This window comes from Fringilla coelebs (assembly GCF_963513975.1).
Source record: "Fringilla coelebs genome assembly, chromosome: 5".
Taxonomy (NCBI): Eukaryota; Metazoa; Chordata; class Aves; order Passeriformes; family Fringillidae; genus Fringilla; species Fringilla coelebs.
The window spans coordinates 35,946,075-35,965,570 of NC_140033.1; the positions used below are offsets into that span (position 1 = coordinate 35,946,075).

The 19,496-nt window shown below is 37.5% G+C and overlaps 1 protein-coding gene across 1 annotated transcript in view; it reads left to right on the forward strand.

Moving 5' to 3' along the window:
- TRHDE (thyrotropin releasing hormone degrading enzyme) overlaps positions 1 to 19,496 on the forward strand; it is a gene marked incomplete at its 5' end in the record, with an annotated part of 202,012 nt that overhangs the window by 92,823 nt on the left and 89,693 nt on the right. Inside the window, one exon of the mRNA XM_084206037.1 lies at positions 3,599 to 3,736. Within this exon, the coding sequence (XP_084062163.1) occupies positions 3,599 to 3,736 (138 nt within the window). The remainder of the gene's footprint in view (positions 1 to 3,598; positions 3,737 to 19,496) is intronic.

The window sequence follows — 19,496 nt, forward strand, 5'->3', positions numbered from 1 at the left end:
GTGTCTTGCAAATGCTTGTTCTTTTAGGCATGAAAGATCACTTATCTTCTTTGTATTCTTGATGCTACTAAAGCTCTTGTGGAGATGATATTTTCAGAAAATTTGTCAGGAAAGTAATTTTCAGATTTGCACACCAATGTTAAGCTTTATTCATGTAGATTTCGCAGTCCATAAAGTGTTCAAATGGCTGTCCCAGAACAAAGGCAATGCCTTTAATACTGAGGCCTTTGATCTCTTTTGCGTACTAATTATCAGTTTGGGCTTTCATCATGGTGCTTCTTTAATTCCTTTTTTTTTTCTTTCGTTTTAGTTCTTTTCCCTGGTATTTCATATTAATTTTTAGAAATTATTTTTATATGACTGTCCTTAAGTATTACATTATTGTCATGCTTTTACATTATACCTCAATATGATATTGGAAAATCACCAGCAGCAATCTCTCTCCATTACATCATTGTAATCCTGTTATACACGATACATTTTTCTTGAAGGTACAGGAGATTTATACATGAAGAGTGGCCACTATCTCTCTTTATCCCAAGAATGAGGTGAATTTGAGTGCTGGCTAGGGAGGAGACAGTGCAGAAAAAGGACAAGTCTTTCAGAAAAATCTTGTGCAAAGCAGAGAAGGTCTTACTGTTGAAGATTGAAAGAAATCATTCCTATGAAGAGACGAATACTTGAATCTAGTGACCACAGATGTTTGGGAATAATAAGAAAATGTAGATCTTTTAAAGACATGTTCATCTGATAACAGCACTGTCCTTATTTCAGGCTCGCTTGTGCTGCTGCGATAGCCTTCCTGCTCAGAGCCCTGGCCCTGTGTTAGCGTTGCACTTGCGTGTGGCTACTGACACTTTCCAAGCAAGGCTGCAAGACTCACCTGAAGCTCTCTTTTCTCACAGGTGGATCTCAGTCTTCGCCTTTTTTCTTGCAGTTGAACTCCCTCAGGAAAGGTCATCTTTAACAGCATTTTGTCATTGTTTCAATGTGTAGCTGCAAACCTGACACCTATCATGTTGCTGGCTTGCTGGTCTCATTAAACACATTCCAAGATTGATTTCCTTTACAATGTCTGTCGTGAGTGTTTCTTTACTCCTGTAGGTGTCAGTTAAAACAGATCAATTCCACTGTATGCACAGGGTAAAATAACAAGGGAATAGAAAGCCCTTCTTCCATCCGTATAAGCAGTTTGGTCGCACATATTGACCTTTTCCCCTTAATGTGATATTAGGACTTCAAGAGCTGAGGTAGTGTTTTGTCAACATAATTAAAGCAGTTTCAGTTTCTTTCTGCAGGTCTGCTTCTTGTGGCCTCTTCAAGGTGTAGGCCTCTTGTCCATCAGCAGACTATCTGTGCCTCCCATGAGTTATATTTGAGTCTGCTTCTCCAATCTGCTCTCAGGGGCTTTATACTAAAGGGAAAGGCTGGGAATGTTATGGAAATTATTTTAGTTCAAGAAATTTAGCTTTATAGATCAAAAGCCTTCTTAATTCTGACCAGACTGTAGGTTTGCATTCTTGGAGGCACACTAACTATTCCATTTGTATCCCAGTGTGACAGTCCACTGTAAATTTCAAGGAAGTTTTTTCAGCTATGGTAACTTGAATGAATGATCTTGAATCTGAAGTTCTCCTTTTCAGTCCTTCAAGACATAACCAAAGAAACAAACAGAAAACCAAAATATAGCCTGTTCTTTTCATATGTTTCTTAGTTTTCTTCTTGCATCTTCACTTTGCCATGTGCTGATTTTCTTGATTCTGGTGCTGTATTTAAGGTATTAATTTGTGATTATCCAAGGTCCTTTTAATAAGTTAATTCCAAACAGTAACAATCCACTCACACAACTGTTTGTCTTCTGGGATCCAAACCTGAATTTGGAGACAGGTCTGTGTGTTCGCACCTGTATGTGTTACATATCATACATTTGATGAAACTGGGGCTTTGTTACTGACTGATAAAGAATGTGAGTGAAGTGTAACAAAAATATCTACAATTTTTACACCCCAGCAGTTTGCTCCTGAGTAGGACTGTCATTATAATTGTTTCTCTACACATTTTTTCCCCATTAAAAAAGGACAGTTACTAACTGCTTATGCCTAAGAAAATTAACAATGATACGAAAAAGACATTATTTTTTGTTTTACAAACCTTACCTCATGCAGCCAGATGAGAATACTAAGAGTGTGTAGGTAATTGGCTTTCCTGCACCCTGTGTTTTTAATTGCCTGGATATGCAGTCAGCTCAAAGTACATTTCTTGTGCTCTAATGAATTTTAACATAAAGGTTTATTTCTAGGTAGATCAGCGTTGGGAGAACTTTTCAGCTGTCTTATAAAAATAATTTAAAGTAACACATTGATACGGAAACCTTGCCACCCAAGAAATTAAGCAGAGAATTTATTTTGTAATTGTGTGTGTATTTTACCTAATGAAATCAAGGTGGCTTTTGAAAAAAATGCAGATTCCCCAGAAATTCTTTATATCATGGCAGTAGGTTGACATTGATTCAGGAATTGTTATAATTTAGATAAAGTTTGAGATATGTCATTGCAGGTGAAAAAGCTTATTTAATCCTTATGTATTTTTTAATTCACTCTTTGCATTTATTTGTAATTTGAAAAAGCAAGTAAATAAAGCTCTTCTTTCCTGAAAAAGTGTTTTGGATAAAAGACATCTACATGAATGCAATATGAGGAAGGCATGTCATTTTTCAGCTGAAAAAGCCCCATCTAGTTGTACTGTACAAATGACTGCAGCACAATGCATAGAGTACACATGAACATTTCATTAGTGTTGCTGCCAGAGTAAATAGGCAGCCGTTTTGAAATACCTCTGCTATCCATATTTACAGAAGGTATTCAAACAAATGCTTATGTTGGACGTTGTTTGGTTTTGTACCTGCCTCTGATGTAGCTGTGACTTTGACTATGTCATTTAACTCCATGCAGCTCTTTTCCCACTTGTGAAGAGAGATGATAATGGTTTTCTTCAGATGGAAGTTGCGAAGTCTGTAGGTGGCTCAAGCTCTTGAGGAGGAAAGATTACTAGCGTTATGAAAGACAGTGCAAGCATCTGCTGTGACACTGCTGTGAGCTCTCTTAATTGTCCTGTCCCACACTGATCTGCAAAGTGAACTTGTCACTAAGAGCCAAGTAACTTAAACTTCACTAAATAAAAATTAGTAATTGTATTTACCCATCTGTGTCAAAAATTTTTGTACCTGCATAGGCAATGAGCTTGAGGACACCTATTTTTGTGATTGGAGATTTTGCTAGTTTGCCTCTCTCCCCACCCCGTGTAGGTGTGTATGAATACTCATAATCAGAATTCCAGTCTGCACATATGGATGCATTTTGATTCATTTAATGCTCTTTAATATCAGTCAAGTTTCATTGCAGCAAAGGATCTCAAGCCTGAGTCTATTCCAAATACCTGCTCAAGATTGTAGGGGGTCACTGTGGCTTACATTCAAAGCAAAAGGTCTGATTTTAGTCAACTGTAATAGTAGCCAGCTGCCTCTGGTAACTGTGCATCATTTCTGTATTTCTGTAAATATGTATTTGTCTGTGATACTACTGCATATGCTGTATTTCAGGAAAAGCAGAGATTTCTGACAGATGTCCTACATGAAGTGATGTTGCTGGATGGGTTGGCCAGTTCACATCCAGTGTCCCAGGAAGTGCAGCAAGCCTCAGACATCGACAGGGTGTTTGACTGGATTGCCTATAAAAAGGTGAGACTAACTAGGCTTGTCCATATGATACAGATATGTCAGCAGCTATAAGAAGATCATGTTCCATCTGCAAAAAACCCCTACATTGTTAAACCATGTATGAGAAACTAATCTGTGTGGAATGCATTTGGAATATTCTACAGTGATTATAGCCAATTACTTCAACGTATCAAGTGTTAGTAAATGTTACAAATAAACTTGGGAGGCTGTCAAATTTCACTAAGAAGATTTAGGGCTTTTTATTACTTTTTATTTTGTGACAGGGTCTGAATTGTGTTAGATGCTTTAGCAAAAGGATATGTAGTTTATTTCCTATTGAAACTCTCTAGAAGACTTACTAAGGGCTAAGAGTAAATGTAAAGTTTTTTCTATGCATGAGAGTTTTACTGTCAGTTAGTGAAAACTCTGAAGTCATTGCTGAACACTGGGAGTGGAGAAACTGCCTTCTGGTCTGGTGAAGGAATATGTAATAAATGCAATAAATTTTAAATTTCATTTCAATGATTTGAAAGTCTTTTGGCCAGTTTTTGGATTCAGCAGCTTCTGTGCAGGGGTGAGACGGTTTCCCCTCATCCATAAAATGGCTGGGCTTGCTGTTAGCACATGGCCTGAAAGCTGGTGTTTCCCACCATACCATATTGCTTATTCTCTGCTACAGGCTATGACATATAAAACTGTGTATCATGGCCAGATATGTTTGCTGCGTGACACAGTGGCTGCTGCCTGCAGCCTTGGTGTACAGGAGCTCTCTGGTGATGATTCAGTTGCAAGAGTCTTTTGACTGTGGCCTTTGTGTCTAATAATCTTCTCTTCTGCATCATTTTCTGCCTAACATCAGCAAAGCAGCATAGAACTGACTTGGTGACTGAACCTGCTCATTCTGGGCTGAAAAGGAGGTGTTATCCTCTCTTGTAGTCATAAGCTATTCCTAGACTGCAATAACTTCACCTTGATCTTCTTCCATAGAGGGATCATATGCCTGTATGGATGGGCAAATGAGAATGTGTGGGTATATGTGTGGGTATATGTGACTGTGTAATAGGTACCTATGATGGAATATAAAACCACAAAATACTTATGGCAAGATTTTAAAATGCTGTTGCTCAAGAGCCCAAGTAACATTTTCGAAAATCCCTGGCTGTCTTGGAAAATACTGCTCTAGGTCAATTAAGCTGTAACAGCCAGCAGCTTTTAGCATACTGAATATTCCCATTGTTTAAATCTTTGAATCATATGCTTTCTGGTGATAGCTAGACCTTGGCAGGTTCAGAGGCTTATCTCACATGAGTATCTTCATATTTCAATCTAATTATTTTTCTAATTTCTACAGTAATTGTACTGTCTTATAGTTAGCTGCAGTACATGACAGTTTTATGAACACTGCAACCATCGAGTAATTTTCATTTACATTGAAATGGCAAATAGGACAATAGGACGCATCTGTATGCTGATAGCTATTTTATGCAGGCTATTTGGATCAGTCTGTTTTTTGTGGAGGTTACAGTACAAAATTTTTCTTGTATCTATCTGTGTAAATGTTCCTTTTTCAGTGTAACAGTGGCCATGCCCAGTGGATACAGTAGCATCTCTCCACTTAGCTGCTCTGTTGGCCAGCTCTCCTGGGTGTTAGGTGACATTGGGTGTGTTCGTATCAGGGCATGATCCTGTAAATTTTGAGCCCAGTTATCAGATCTAGCAAACTGCCTTAGGGAATGGCAATAGCAGAATTTACTTACACGCTTTCATAGGTGAGGAGATTAAAAGAACCACTCTTCCCCCTATGAAGCCTTTTTTTTCCTGTCTGGTAATTTGTCTGTCTGCCATTCTCTGTAGCTGTTTATCCTTCTGGTTTAAGATACAAGCTTTATTATATAATAGGAAGCATAAAAGTTTAATTAACAGCATGCAAGCCTATTGTTTAATAGAAAGAAACTTTCCTGACTTTGTAGCTGCTCTTTTCAGCACCTTCCTTGAAACCCCTGACACTGTTCCTTCTGAGGATAAATTAGAGCAAATTTAACATATCTTACATTGTTTCTTTTCTAGAAAATCTTGTATATATGCATGTATTGCTTACACTGAAAATCAGCTATGGAAATAAGTTTATTTATTAGATATTCAGAATAGAGCCTATTCCTATAGCTCTCCAGTGTCTGCTAGTATAAATACTGTGGTGAATAGTATGTTGGTAAAATCCAAACTGTAAAATTACACTGAAGCCTTTCACCTGGTCAGGTGTGGGCTCAAATATTTTTGGGTGCCACAAAGCCCTTGACACACAATGAGCCCTGCTGGAGGTGTTTCTGGGATGACTTTTTGGTTGCCTTTGGTTGAGTGACTTTTTAAATTGCTGTAAAACATTAGCGGTCAGGAATTTTTTTCTCTTGACTGTACTAAACTTTGGGACAGGACCATCAGTGAGGACTTTCCTACTGTCTTAAATAAAATATTTTTAAGCAGTTTACTGCTATGTGCAGTATCTGTTCCCTACACTTTCATTGTCTTTTAACTTTTTTTAAAATGTCTGTCTTGTGCTCCCTGAGTGCTTGGATTGCCCGTGTGATCTCTTTTCTCTCTTCACAATTTTCTACACCATATTGAAATGATGAAACATTCTCTGATATAAGTGTTGTTCAGTAAAATGACAGTCACAGAATGTCCTTTTTATTTCATTGTCTTTACTGTCATCAATACGGTATAAATCAGATACCATTAAAGTACCCATCTCTGCTAGACACTCAGTATCATTCTAAAGTCATGCCTTTTTCTACACACTTCAGAAATGACCATTGAAAATGTGCTATTTAGTTGCCTCAGAGTTGAATATATTTTTCATTTCTACTTCTCATCCTTGGTGATTGCATGTGTGAAGAAATCCATGACATAAACCCCATGGCATTCAGGTAATCCCACAAGCAGAGTGAAACAGACACTACAGCCTGGCAGCACACAATGTTTTTCCACTTAAATGGTTGAGGGTAAAGCTTGCCTCTTTGAAAAGCATCATGCTAGTCATTCTTCAGATAGAAGCATGTCATCCTCCACTAGGGCCACAAATAAGTAGAGAAAAATGAGAAGTCGTGATAGTTCATTAATAAACAGTACTGGTAGATGATTCAAGGCTCTCAAGTTGCATCAGAGAGTGCATATGTCTTCCTAGTGCAGCTGGAAGTGAGATAGTGTCCTCCCACGATGACGGGAAAAGTGGTTATATCCCAAGTGCAGTAGAAAATATAGCCTGTTGAACACAAGAGAAGAACTGAGAATTGTTAAATCAAAGCAAAAAGCGTGACAGCCTTTCCACACCAGAAATAACTGACAGCAGGAATCATAGCCCTGGAGAGCTGCAGCATCAGAGGAGGAGAGAGTACAGCAAGCAAGAATAACATGAGGAGCAACAATCAGCATGGAACAACCGACTCTAATAAATGGAGAAACAAGGCAGCTGCATCTCAAAGGCAACAGCCAGACCCAGAGCAACCTGAGGGAGAGCCATCTCAGACAGAACTAAAGGAGTCCTAGCCCTAGATGAGCAGCCACAGGCAGATAAGATATGAAGGGACATCTAGGGAGCCAGATATCTAAAGTCAGTTCAGTCAGCCTGCTGCATGCTTTGAAGTATGGTGGTTGGAGATTGTGGCAGCAATCAGTGCAGGCAAGACCATTATGATGGACTGTAGCTATAAAAATATCCCCAAAAGAATATGCCTTGGTAAGTGGCAAACAATAATGAAAACAAGGAAGAGGGTGACTGGAATAGGGAAGAATATCCATTTTTTCCTTCCATGTAAGCTAAATTAACCTCAGCACTGAGCTCAGTTACTGACCCTGACTTGGTAATGCAAACAATTATTTCCCAAACCCTTCTATGCATAACTTCCATTTCCTTTTTAACTCTATGCCACATCTTTAAAATTTCCTTTTTCTTCTTTCAGTGTCAAGTGATGGAAGGAAGATTTATTTCTGATAGTAATAAAGGGAAACCATGCTTCCTGCTTCCCCTCAAAAGCAACATTCTGCATTAGGAGATCTGTTCAACTAAAACTTTCCACAAAGAATAATGCACAGTTTCCCTGCATTCTGGCAAAGAAGAATTTAAGAAATTGAAAGCAGTGGCTCGCTCACCCTTTTGGGTGTAATTCTCTTTGAAAATTTGCAATGTAGCATGTTCTGTAAGAATGTGGAAGAACAGGAGGGCTAATGCAGTCGCTGTAAAGGCTCTCTAAAAATTTCATTTTTTTACTTCTGTTCCTCAGGAACTGGGAAGCACATTCACACTGAAATAACAAAATAAAATCAAACCAAAACAAAAACCCCAAACCACCACCCCATATTGTATTCAGGAATAGTAGTTCATAAGAAAGCCAGTTCATGAGTGCAATGAAATTGTGATGTGCATCTATGAAGTGACAAAAGAGTGAGAGTAGCTCATTAACAATGAAAGAAATGCTAGATAAATCCTTAAAAATTGTACAATAAGTTTTGTTTTTAATTTTTCTTTAGTTGAATTGATAGCATAAGGTGGTATCAGACTAGTTGAAAGTCTTACAATACAATAGAGATGGCATTGGAACCCATTCGCTTGCCATGGTATAAAGGGAGAGCTTTTTGTTTTCCCTAATTTAGCTGTGCTGTTGTCTGTGGGTGCCATTAAGTCCAAAGGGGGCACATTTGTGTGATGCTGATTTTTCTTCCATGACTTGTGAGTGCAACAGGTCAGTGCCCAGACTGCAGAAGGTGCTTTCAGGAGCCATTTGTTCCTAATGCATTGTAACAGAGGAGGTATCTTGTAATGAAAATAATGTCTTTCTGTTCAGATAAAAAGGCTGTAGGTTGTTACTGCTTCCTGTATGAAAGTCTTTGAAATGCAGTCAGTGATACCAACAGGTTCAAGTTCAGAGCAGCTCCAAGAGTGCTTGTCCTAAAGTATGGAGGCTGTCACAGTTTAGCTGGTGGGTGTCAATACTTAAAGCTAGACAGGTGCTTCAAGATACTTAAAACACTTCTCTTAACTCATCTTCCTACCATCCTGAATCAAGCAGGAGCAAATGGTCTTTAACCCTTTACGCTAGTTAGTGTATGCTAGTTACTATTTTCTGAAGAAAAAACAGGGAAACTACAGCATGTGGTATATAAGCAGCTACACATGGACAGTGCTTCAGGAGTATTGTGTGTTCCACATGCCAGGGGCAATTGCATATTGGTTTGACTGGAAATAATAAAGATGGAGCACAAATATTAATGAAAGCATTTTATTTTAAAGAAGAGCTCATTAGACTAGACCACTCCATGAAGGTAGAGTTGTTGGGAGGACACAACCTGTCGTGGTACAAATTTGCTGCCTGTTTCCCATGGAAAAGCAATGGCAAATGGCAGTGGCAAATGGCAGCTCCTAAGGGCTGGAGGAGATGATCAAAGCAGAAATAGCAACAGTGGGTCTAGACACCGTGTCTTACCATCTTTCCTTCCCTAGAAGGAAGCCAGTAGAAGAAGCAAAATAGTGCATTTGTGTCTCAGGTATTTTCATGACTTAAAACAGTGTTCATAAAGACAGGTGTACATGGAGATAGTTGCACGTGCACTTGACATGCGCTTGCCTCTCTGTTTCTGCTTTGTAATGATCATTTTCAGCAAAGGGCAAAGCAGAAAGTTACAGGTATTTTCTTTTTTTTTCCCTGAAGGAGTCCAAAAAGAAATGCCAGTGTACAGGCAAGGGCTGATTTTGCTGATACACATCCTGGTTTAGATCAAAAAGAGCAACAATTACAAGTGCTAAAGTAACTTGGAAGAAATGGTAAGAATTAGAAATAGAAAATAAATATAAGTTAGTGAAATATTGCAAAAGGAACAAAAAACTTGACATAAGAATATGGTCAATATTTTGATCAAAATATGATCCTGTAAGATTTCTATTCAATAGGGGACTCTTTAGAAAAACCTTTGGTGCACGGTGTTGTTGTTGTTGCTGTTCTTTTTAAAGATACGTTTTAGTACTGGATAACTTACGAAGCTTAAAGGAGGTATAAAAAAGAGAAATTGGAATGGCAGGTTTAGTTATAGATAGTTGCAAATCAGTCTTAGGCAAATGAATTGAGATTCTTATGTGGTATTTAGTGAACTAAAAAAGGATATTAATTTTTCTTGAAGATTTTCATATAAAGGCAGGTATTAAAAAAGTGTAATGTTCCTTTGTCCTTGTCACTGGTGTCAGAATATGTAAGAGGGATTTTGGTGGTGAGGCCAAGTAAAACTCCTGTTGCAAGTTGAGTCACGATAGCATTTTATCTGGGCAATGGATAATATTTTATTATTCAAGGAAAATGATATGACAACATCCAGCTGAAGAATATGATTAGTTATGGTCATATACCCCTGAATTTTCTTCTTTGTGTCATGTTCCTAAAATTTGCGATGGAATTTATGAGTAAGACAAGTATTTTGCCAAAGCCATCTTACTGTCTGACCATTTTGGTATTACCCAGCCCTAGAACAGCTCTGTTTGTCAGAATAGAAAATGATTATGATTTCCAAGTGAAAAGCTCTCCTTGAATATAATGTTGCTTTTTCAGTGATGTTTTCGTATCAGATAAATGGCCTTTCATTCTGTAAAAACAACATAAGGTGCCTTTATGCATCTTTGAGGATTTAATAAATACATTACAGGTTTGTAGGTATGTATTTGCCGGTTTGAAAAATACTGGTTTACCCATGCTATTAATAAAGTTTTAACAAACATGTAAGTTTATTTTTTTTATTAAACATACCCTGTTTTTATTGCTGAATATTAACAGCATGATAATTTGTGAATGTGCACTGCCTGATAAGCAAATATCTATTGGAAATTCTGTTGCTTTAAAAAGTAAAGAAGATTAATTAAATGAGTGATTTTTTTTTTGTAGTCTATATCATTAAAATCAAGTAGGGATGGTTTTGTTTGGGCTTCTGTTAATGAATATAGTCCCTTAATGTTTAACAATTGTTGCCAAGTGCAGGGAAACCAGTGAGAGCCACAATCAGCCAAGTACATAGATGTTCAACTTTATGTGTATTGGGCTCTGGAACTTATTTGGGTTGCTTGTGTGCTTAAGGTGCTTCAGTGCATCACTGAATGATTGCCTGGGCGAAGACCCTCAGGGTAGTCTCATATAGTGACATTTGGTACCAGTATGCTGCGTGATTTGCATATACCTATCTCCTTCCGTACTTCCTCCCTTGGCTTTTATGTGGGTTATCCAGAGACAAAGGCTCTAGGAATTAATTCAAACATTTTACATTTCTGTCACAGGGAGGAAATCATTGGCACGTGTTTACTCATTTAAACAAGTATGTTCTGTTACCCTAACCAAATAAGGAGGAATTTGCACTTATCGAATTCACTTGCATTAAGCTTCATTTTTTCGTGTAATATTTGGAGGTGCCATTGGAGAATACAGAAAATAGCTACGCTGTTGTATTACAGTGCTCAGTTTCTGAAAATGAAAGAGGAATTTAGTGTTGGTGACTCATGATACAATCTAATTAATTCCCTGAAAAGAATTTCTCAGTGGGTACTTATGCAGTTCTCAGAGATGAGATAGTTTTGATAGAGACAGCTGAAGAATTCCAGAGAAGCCTTTGCAATTATCTCTGCTGTTACAGCTTGATAAAAGTGCTTTAGCAAAGATCTCTCTGGAGCCTGCAACAGGATCTTGTTGGAACTGATGTCGTGAATAGGACACTCTTGTTCCATAATTGTCAGAGTAAGGCCACATAAGATAAAAGACTGTTCAGATGATAAAGGTAGGAAAGTAAAATACATTTCAGCATAACCTTCTGAGCGGGAGCTGAGGAATGGCTGAACTTCTCCCTTTGTGGGAAAATGAAAAAAGGGAGAGCATACCCTGAATATGTTTGCTTATGGAGTGCAGCTGAAATGCAGTACCTGTGTTTGAAAGTGGTTACCCCGTGTTCAGCTGTTCATACAGGAGAATTCAGTAAATTCAGTGCACTGCATGTAATGTAACACACGCTACAACTACTTACATCAGTTAACCAAGTTTTTAAATAATTCATTTACGTACATATACATCTGTGTTTGAGCAAATTCCGCAGATGTGACTTAGTCAAAACATATTTCTTTTCTCTTAAATATATCATGGATGCAGCATATTTAATTTTGGGTTTTTTAAAAAAAATTATGTAATTCTTTTTTTAAATGTCACAGTTTTGCTATGTGTTTGATGTATATTATTCTCATGCTTTAATTCATGCTGTGTTTTTTCCCAATAAGCTAAATTTCATGGGGTATCCAGCTGTGGTTGCTCAGTGCCAACAAAGAATGATTGTTTTGAAAAACGTGACTTGGATATTACTTGTTGGCTAGTGTTCACATTGCAAAATTAAAGTGCAAATGTGCATTCTTTTTATATGTGCTTGGTGACGTGCTCTTCTAATATTTTAAATGAACTTAGACTCACAGAAGATTTTGAGATTACCCAAGATTTTGAGAACTAAAGAATAATGTATGAATTCAAGAAATTTAAGCTGAAATTAAATGATACTCACTCACTTAAAAGCTGATTTGATTGTGGATATCTTTAGGCTTCTATTTGACAGAGAACTGTAAAAATATGTTCAACATTTAAAAGAAAAAACCACAACCTGTATGCTGCTTTTATTACATTCACAGTTCTAAAAGAAAATCCTTCTTTGTGTGTTTCATGAAGAAAAGATATAATTCAACCTGTAAACAAATTAGCCAAAAATTGGAAGTGTTTCTGTGTTCTGAGGTGATGCTGGTGAGCTAGTGTAGGCCTGACTTGACTGTATGCAACAGGTTTATAAGCTGTTTATAAGCTCTGGCTTATGTAGTGAGGGACCATATCATGGTCAAAGTGTAAAATGGGGACTGAGATTTTTAAGGATCTACTAGGGGAGTGTAAAGAATTTTTTGTGTTGGACGTTCCTGCTGAATTCCCATGCTCAGTTTATTCTTTGTAACAGGTTGCAGAAACCATCGATTTGAGGTTAGGTGTGTGGGAAACACTAGGTAAAAGACATGTTAGTTAGAAAGTCTGCAGATCTGAGTGGCATCCACTGGCACCTTCTGAGAGTAACCAGATATGGAGCCACAGAAATTCTGGCTGTGGGATGTAGACCATCCTAACAAATATTTGCCGTGCCAGAGGATAGCTTGGGAGCTATAGGCTGGTGAGTTTGTCTTCCTTCTCCAATGAGATGGGGACTCTATAGGGTGTAAAGGGTAAGACAAGTGAGCACATGGATTAATATGTTGATCTTGACTGGTCATCACTGCTGCAAAAGAGAATTTGTTCTTACTATCCAGCTGGATTTCTTGAGGGGAGAGAGAGACGACAACGGATTTAAAAAAAGTTTTTGACAAGTCACACCACCTACAGCTCAGGAGAACTATTTAAAGTGTGTGTACTGTGGCTGATTAATTAAAAACCACCAATACTAGTATATACATCAGGTATATACTACTAGCCATGAAATGTTGTATATCAATTCTCATCTTAGCTCAGAAGTCTTTATGAAAGAATGATGCCTTTGTATGTGCCTGTGTGTGGTCTGAGTCTTGTTTTAATCAGTGAAAAGGAAGCTGATTATAAGAACTTACTATTGATAACAATAGCTGTAACAGTATGAAAAAATTTATTGTAATTGAGGCAGAGAATAGAGTAATTCTCTGTAGTTATAGAGAATTAGTTATAGTTATTTCTAGTGATTTCTCTTAGCTAGAGAGCAGGTAACCTTAATCCTGAATTGCAGGTTTATCAGCAAACAGAAAAATAACTGTAGGTCTTCTGTTTGTGTCCCACTGAATTTGAAAAACAGATGGTGTTATTACAAATTAATCTAGACTGATTTTGAATTGACTACTGCACAATAGAGGAAAGTTAATAAATCACCTGTATTTAGTTTTTGGTTTTGTTTATTTAATGAGAAGAAAAAGCAAAATGGATGGGTGGAGAATTTGTGGAAAATTGATGTATTAAATTTCTGTTTTAGAACCTCAGTTATGTAGTTTTTTCTGGTAGTCCAGTGTTCCCCTCCTCAACACCTCACTCCCTGCTTACACCTTGGATACCATGGGGATGTTTTACTGACCAGGATCCTTCCTGATTTTAGTTTTTGTGTCATAAAATTATGAACTAAATCAAACGGCTTTAATTCCTAAAGAAGTGTGGCAAAGTGGACATTCAGTGAAGAAGAGATAAATTGAGATCTGTGTAATTACTATGATCGATACTTGGTGTTACATGAGATAAATTGATAGGTAAGCCTGCAAGATGCTGCCTTTGCAAATTTGAGGAGGTGTTTTCCCACTGTTAACTTTTTCATAATTTTTAATGTTGTTTTGTTATTTACAGGGTAAAATATCTTCAGAGAGATTGATATCATCTCACTTGAGATGATTACCATGTAGTTACCTATAACTGAGTAGCCCCCCAGCTCCCTGTATCATCAGCGAAGATAAACAGGCATCTTTAGGGTGAAATTCATCTGTCCTATTTTAGATGCATGTATTTGGATGAACTGAAGTGCTGGTTTCCCTCTCCTTTGCCTTTAAAGGAGGTCTAGGCAGCTGCCTCAGCTGTGTACAACTGAGTAAGCATCACTTAGCTACAATGTAGGTATTTGCAGTCAGATGAATCTCAATCCTATGGTTAAAACAATACAAAAACAATGAAGCACAGAAAAGCACAACTAAAAAGAAAAAGAAGTTGATATTGAAGGAAAAAATGAAAAATTTTGTGGGAAGGAGGATGGAAAAGCTGTGTGTTTTCCAGGTCATCCTATTATGATCTCTTTTCCTTCCCCCACTCTAATGCATTTTCAGAACAATCAATTATTTTGCCCTTACAAAGTAAATCAGCTGTAGTTCATGGTTTCTGGTTTGTGTTGTTGACATTTTTCTCGCATGAGAACTTTTTAGAATAATGACAATTTTTGGTTCTTCAAAGAATAATGCTGAAGGAATTTCTAGCTTATTTGTATCTCTTCACATATGACCTCTTGTCCCTGCCTCTTGCCTTCTGCATAACCCTATGTGCTGGTTTGCTGATTTTTATATTGTTCCCATTCCCTGCAACTGCTTCACCAGTTCTTTATTTCAAGTGCTCTTCTTTGCTTTCTGTTCAGTCGAGAGCATCTGCCTTCAGCTAGCAGGCACTCTGCCCTCTCTTCAGGGCCTTCTGTTGAGTACCTACCCTTGCTAGTCTTCTTATGTAAAAGCATGGTGTGTAGAATAAAGTGAGATACGATTTTTGTTATTTGACTGTATATATGAAAGGATCACACCAGTTTTGTACCCCCACAATTCAGGAGTTCCCCCAGAATGGGGAATCAATCTCTGTATGGTCTTTTTGGACAGTGCAGTGGAATGAATCTCACTGCACTTTAGATGTCTGCAGCACAGATGTGTACATGTGAGCTAGTCACTCAAGCCTGCTTTTGGAGTGAATTACAAGAGATGGGTGCTTTTAGAGTACAATTCCCCCCATCTGAGGTTTACTTTAGGATTAGATAAAGTGCATCCAGAGGTGACTCATAAAGCCCAAGGACTGTAAGGAAAATCTAAACATCTAAAGTGATTATAGTCACAGGTGCTACAAATACCTGCATTGAATCAAGTGTATCACTTCTTGTGTGGCTCTGTCGCAGTACTGTATTGTAGTAGTAATGTTTTTGTGGGTTCATACATAAGACTTAGTTTGTTTCCTGTTAAATAAAATTCCGTTTAGTACTGATCTTTTGTATTAAAAAACTTTTACAAGATGCAAGTTGCAAGTAAAACAATTAATTAAGGAATTTCAAGTATAATAAAATTGAGATATTCAATAAGTCATAGAATTAAATTGACTTACAGTAATTATGATCTGTAATGGCGTAAGAGGATCAAGATGTAGGAGTGGATCTTTAAAAATTAGTTAAAACTAATCTGGGATCAAGGATGCAATCACATTATTTTATGTTGGCATGGAGAGAATTAGACTACATGGAATTAGACTGAATACCTTAGCTTGGCTCTGCATTTTGTAGATTTCAAAGACATGTTCAGTTTGCATACAAAGGAATTCTTCTCCTAAGTTTGGTTATGGATTGTCTTTACCATGTTGTGAGTATACAAGTTTCTTCAGGGGAAGAAAGCGCATAAACTTCCATATCTTCAGGTGGTGCTGGCTAGCTGTCCATGAGCCTTTTCCCAAGAGCATTTTGCCAAAAAGAGCTGTATCTACCTAATTTCCATGAAGTAGCCAACATATTCTACTTTCCTTTTATATAGCAGTGGAATATCAATGCTGAAGCTGAGAAAGCTTCAGCTGTATCATAGGTTATACGAGGAGCGTATAGGTTATACGAGGATCTGGGTGATCTTTGGCAAGTGATTTCACTAGGGTGTGCCACGTTTTCCTTTTAATTTGCAGAATACTGGCATTAATCTTAGTGAGCACTTGTGAGATCTGCTAATGAGCAGTGCTTCACCAGACCTAGGTAGTGCCATTAATCATTGGATGAATAACTAGTGTATTTGTCTGGGTAGACAAATTAAGATAGTGTACAATGGCTTAAGGCAAGTCAGATTTTACACTGACAGGAACTAGATATGTTTTTTGAATAGGAAAGAATTGCTTTCCACTAGATCTCTTAAACCCATGTGCTTTACCCCTTGACAAGGTACTGAGTCATCCACTGCCTGGAGGAAAGCACTTAAATCATCAATAAACAGTCATTCTGCCCAGTAGGAGAGGCAGGTTCGCTTGTCAAGACATCCTGTGTTGTTCCTCTGTTGGGCAAAGGTTGCGGAACAGAAGTGGCTCTGAGAGTGAAGTGAGGAGCAGGCTCCTTGCATGTCAGGATGTTCAGAGAGTGAGAGGCTGATAGGTTCCAAAGGGCATCTCCTGCAGCAGGACAGATTTGTTGGGATTTTTTTGTTGGTTTAGGTCTAGGTCAAGAAGCTTTTGGAGGGTATGGCAGCATAAGTCCTCTGGACTCCATGTATGTATTCTGTTTTTCCTATAACAGAATTTACTGCACATACCTTCTGCACCTCCCACGACCCTCTGTTTAGGGTCATCTTCCAAGCTTCTCCTTTTAGTGAGCCACTCTTTATGCCAGTTACTCTCTATACCTCTTGCTTTTTATCGTTCTGCCTGCAAACCTGTTTTGCTTCCTCCCTAGTCAGAGTCCCAGTGTTTGCTGCCTTATCCTGCTCTGCTTTCCAGAAGCTGTGAACGTTGGGAGAGCTTCTGTGATTCTTATGAATGTATCATTATTCTCTGTTCTGCCTACTCTCAGGAAAGGTGAAATGAAGGGTTTCCTCCCATTTCTTTTCCCTCCACACCAAGGGCTTTATTTATCCTTGTTTCTTCTCCCATCTCTCGAAGACACTTTTCCCCTGTTAAGGTTCTCTTGCTTTTTTGAATCCATTCCCTTCCTGAAGCACCTCAAGAAAGCATTTGCTTTCCCTGAGAGGGGAAGGTGGCAGACCTGTGACAAGCCTATTCTTCTGCAAGCTCTAAGTAGGGTTTCTGAGTTACCTGAAGGTAATTAATTGATAGAAACTACTTCTAAAGTAGCTGTGAAAAGAGATCTGTCTTGAGAGAGTAGTCCTGCCTTTGCGCCTTGGCTCTCCATTCAGTTTTTGCTTGCTGTTTTCTTTTGTTTGCTGTATAATGGCCAGCCATCCAACATGTGCCTAAATGATACCTGTGAGGGGAGTTCTATACTTTCGTTACATGTACATGATAGTTCTTAGTCTCTGGATAGAAAAAAAGACTCTATGGGCAAGATTATATGGAACTATTAGCTGGCTTACTTTTTACAGAAGTCAGTAGCGTCAAGGTGCTTATATAAATATATGTCTTTTGTTACTATATGAAGTTTAAACTGTGAGGAAGAAATCAGGGCATCCTAGAATGCTAAATAGTGAGTAGGAAAAAGGATGTGTGATGAATGGAAAAATATCATCTTGTTGAGGATTTTGTCTGATATATTTTATGGATTTTTTGTTTCTGCTACAGATGTTTTGGATTGCCCAAGTTACTTACAGAATAAGTAGGATTTACCTATTTATGACAGTTTAAAAAAATCTTCTGTTTATCTGCTTAAACAGATTTATCTGCTGTTTATCTGCTTAAATGTTCCTGAGAAGTACACTCAATCTGTTTCTCTAGTAATTTAAGGGCAATAATGCCTTTTGACCTGTGGTATTGTCTGCTCAGGTAATTATCTGTGTTCACAGGTGTTACTTCCTATTCTGCAATGTGTTCCAGACATGATTTGTCTTCCAGTAAGATTATATACCACCATAACAACATATCCTAGTGTTAATAATGCAAAAATCATATTTTGGTTTATTCACTATTCAATTCCTAAAAGCAGCTCAGTTACTCTGCAACCTATGTTATGTTTGTTTTTGCTGCCTATATGAAGGACTTGTCTTTTCTTACAACTTACTAATAATTTACAAATATTTTGTATTTATGTCATTATTTCATGTGTTGTTTATTACAGATCTATTCAGTACTTAAAAATAGTCACTGTATAAAAAAATCAGTGGAACATGCGTAAAATGATCTAAAAATTGGACAACAGTTAAATTTCCAAACTATCCTGAACTTTAATTTAGCAGGAAAAGACATAAAGTTTCGTTTTGAATGCTGAAGCTAGATAAATTCAAGTAAGTGAAACTAGATATCTTCCAATGATTAAAAAGGTGTGTAGTTTCACTGTGAGAGTAAATATTAGTTGTGAAACATTATATAGTACTCTGAAACATTATTCTGATCTTGAATTTTCTAAAATAAAAAGAAATAAGGGTTTTTGCCTAAATTACTAAATTAATGCAGAAGAAATGTTATAAAAGTCTTTTTGGCTTTAGAATCTGTAAATTTTTGAACCTGTGTAATGTTCACTTTTTTTTTTATTATTGTCTGATTGAGTGTTAACCTAATTCCTGGACCTTCATCTCTAGATGAGATAGTTGAGTTCTAGCATCATGTTTTCTTAAAGCCTTTAATGAATGGATTTGCAATCACAAGTGTCCTCCCTTTGGTATCATGATCAGTACTAAGTATAGCATTTAGATATTGGGACTGGAAGACTGGTTGTCTTGAAATTATATTGTAAAATGGGATATTATAGCTAAATGGTCACATCAGATCTGCAAAGATATTTCTGCTTGAAATAGAGCCCTTGTGCAAAGGGAAAATACACAGCAACTGTGTTTCTGAGAATGTGTGAGAAAACACAAAAAGGATGCTTAAAAAAAGCTGCTCTTGCAAGTATCTGTTTCTTGCAGTAAGTACTGGGATTTAGAATCACTTGTCTTTTAGATCTCTATGCTTTGCCTGAAGAGGAAGAGGCTAAGAACTGCTATAAGTAGAGAAAGAGTGCTGTACAAGTACTTAACTCTTTGCATGATAGTCTGGAAAATAACCTGACTATTAATAAGTCAAATATATATATCCACATCTTATAAAATTGTAATGAAAATTACTTGCTTTTAGTAGCCAGATCTTGAAGGCTGTTATAAAGGGAAGTAGTATCACTGAATCCTGATGTACAATAGTGTAATGGAGATAAAAGTATTATGAATAATCACTGAGGTAGAATTTGCAGCTGACACTATTTCTTTGCTCTCAATTAAAACTGGGCCTTTCTGTTGAGTGCATAGAAGGGTTGGGGTCAGTCACCTGTGGAACTGACACATGCATGCTTCAGCAGTGGGGAGAGTTGTTTGACCTGCGCCTTA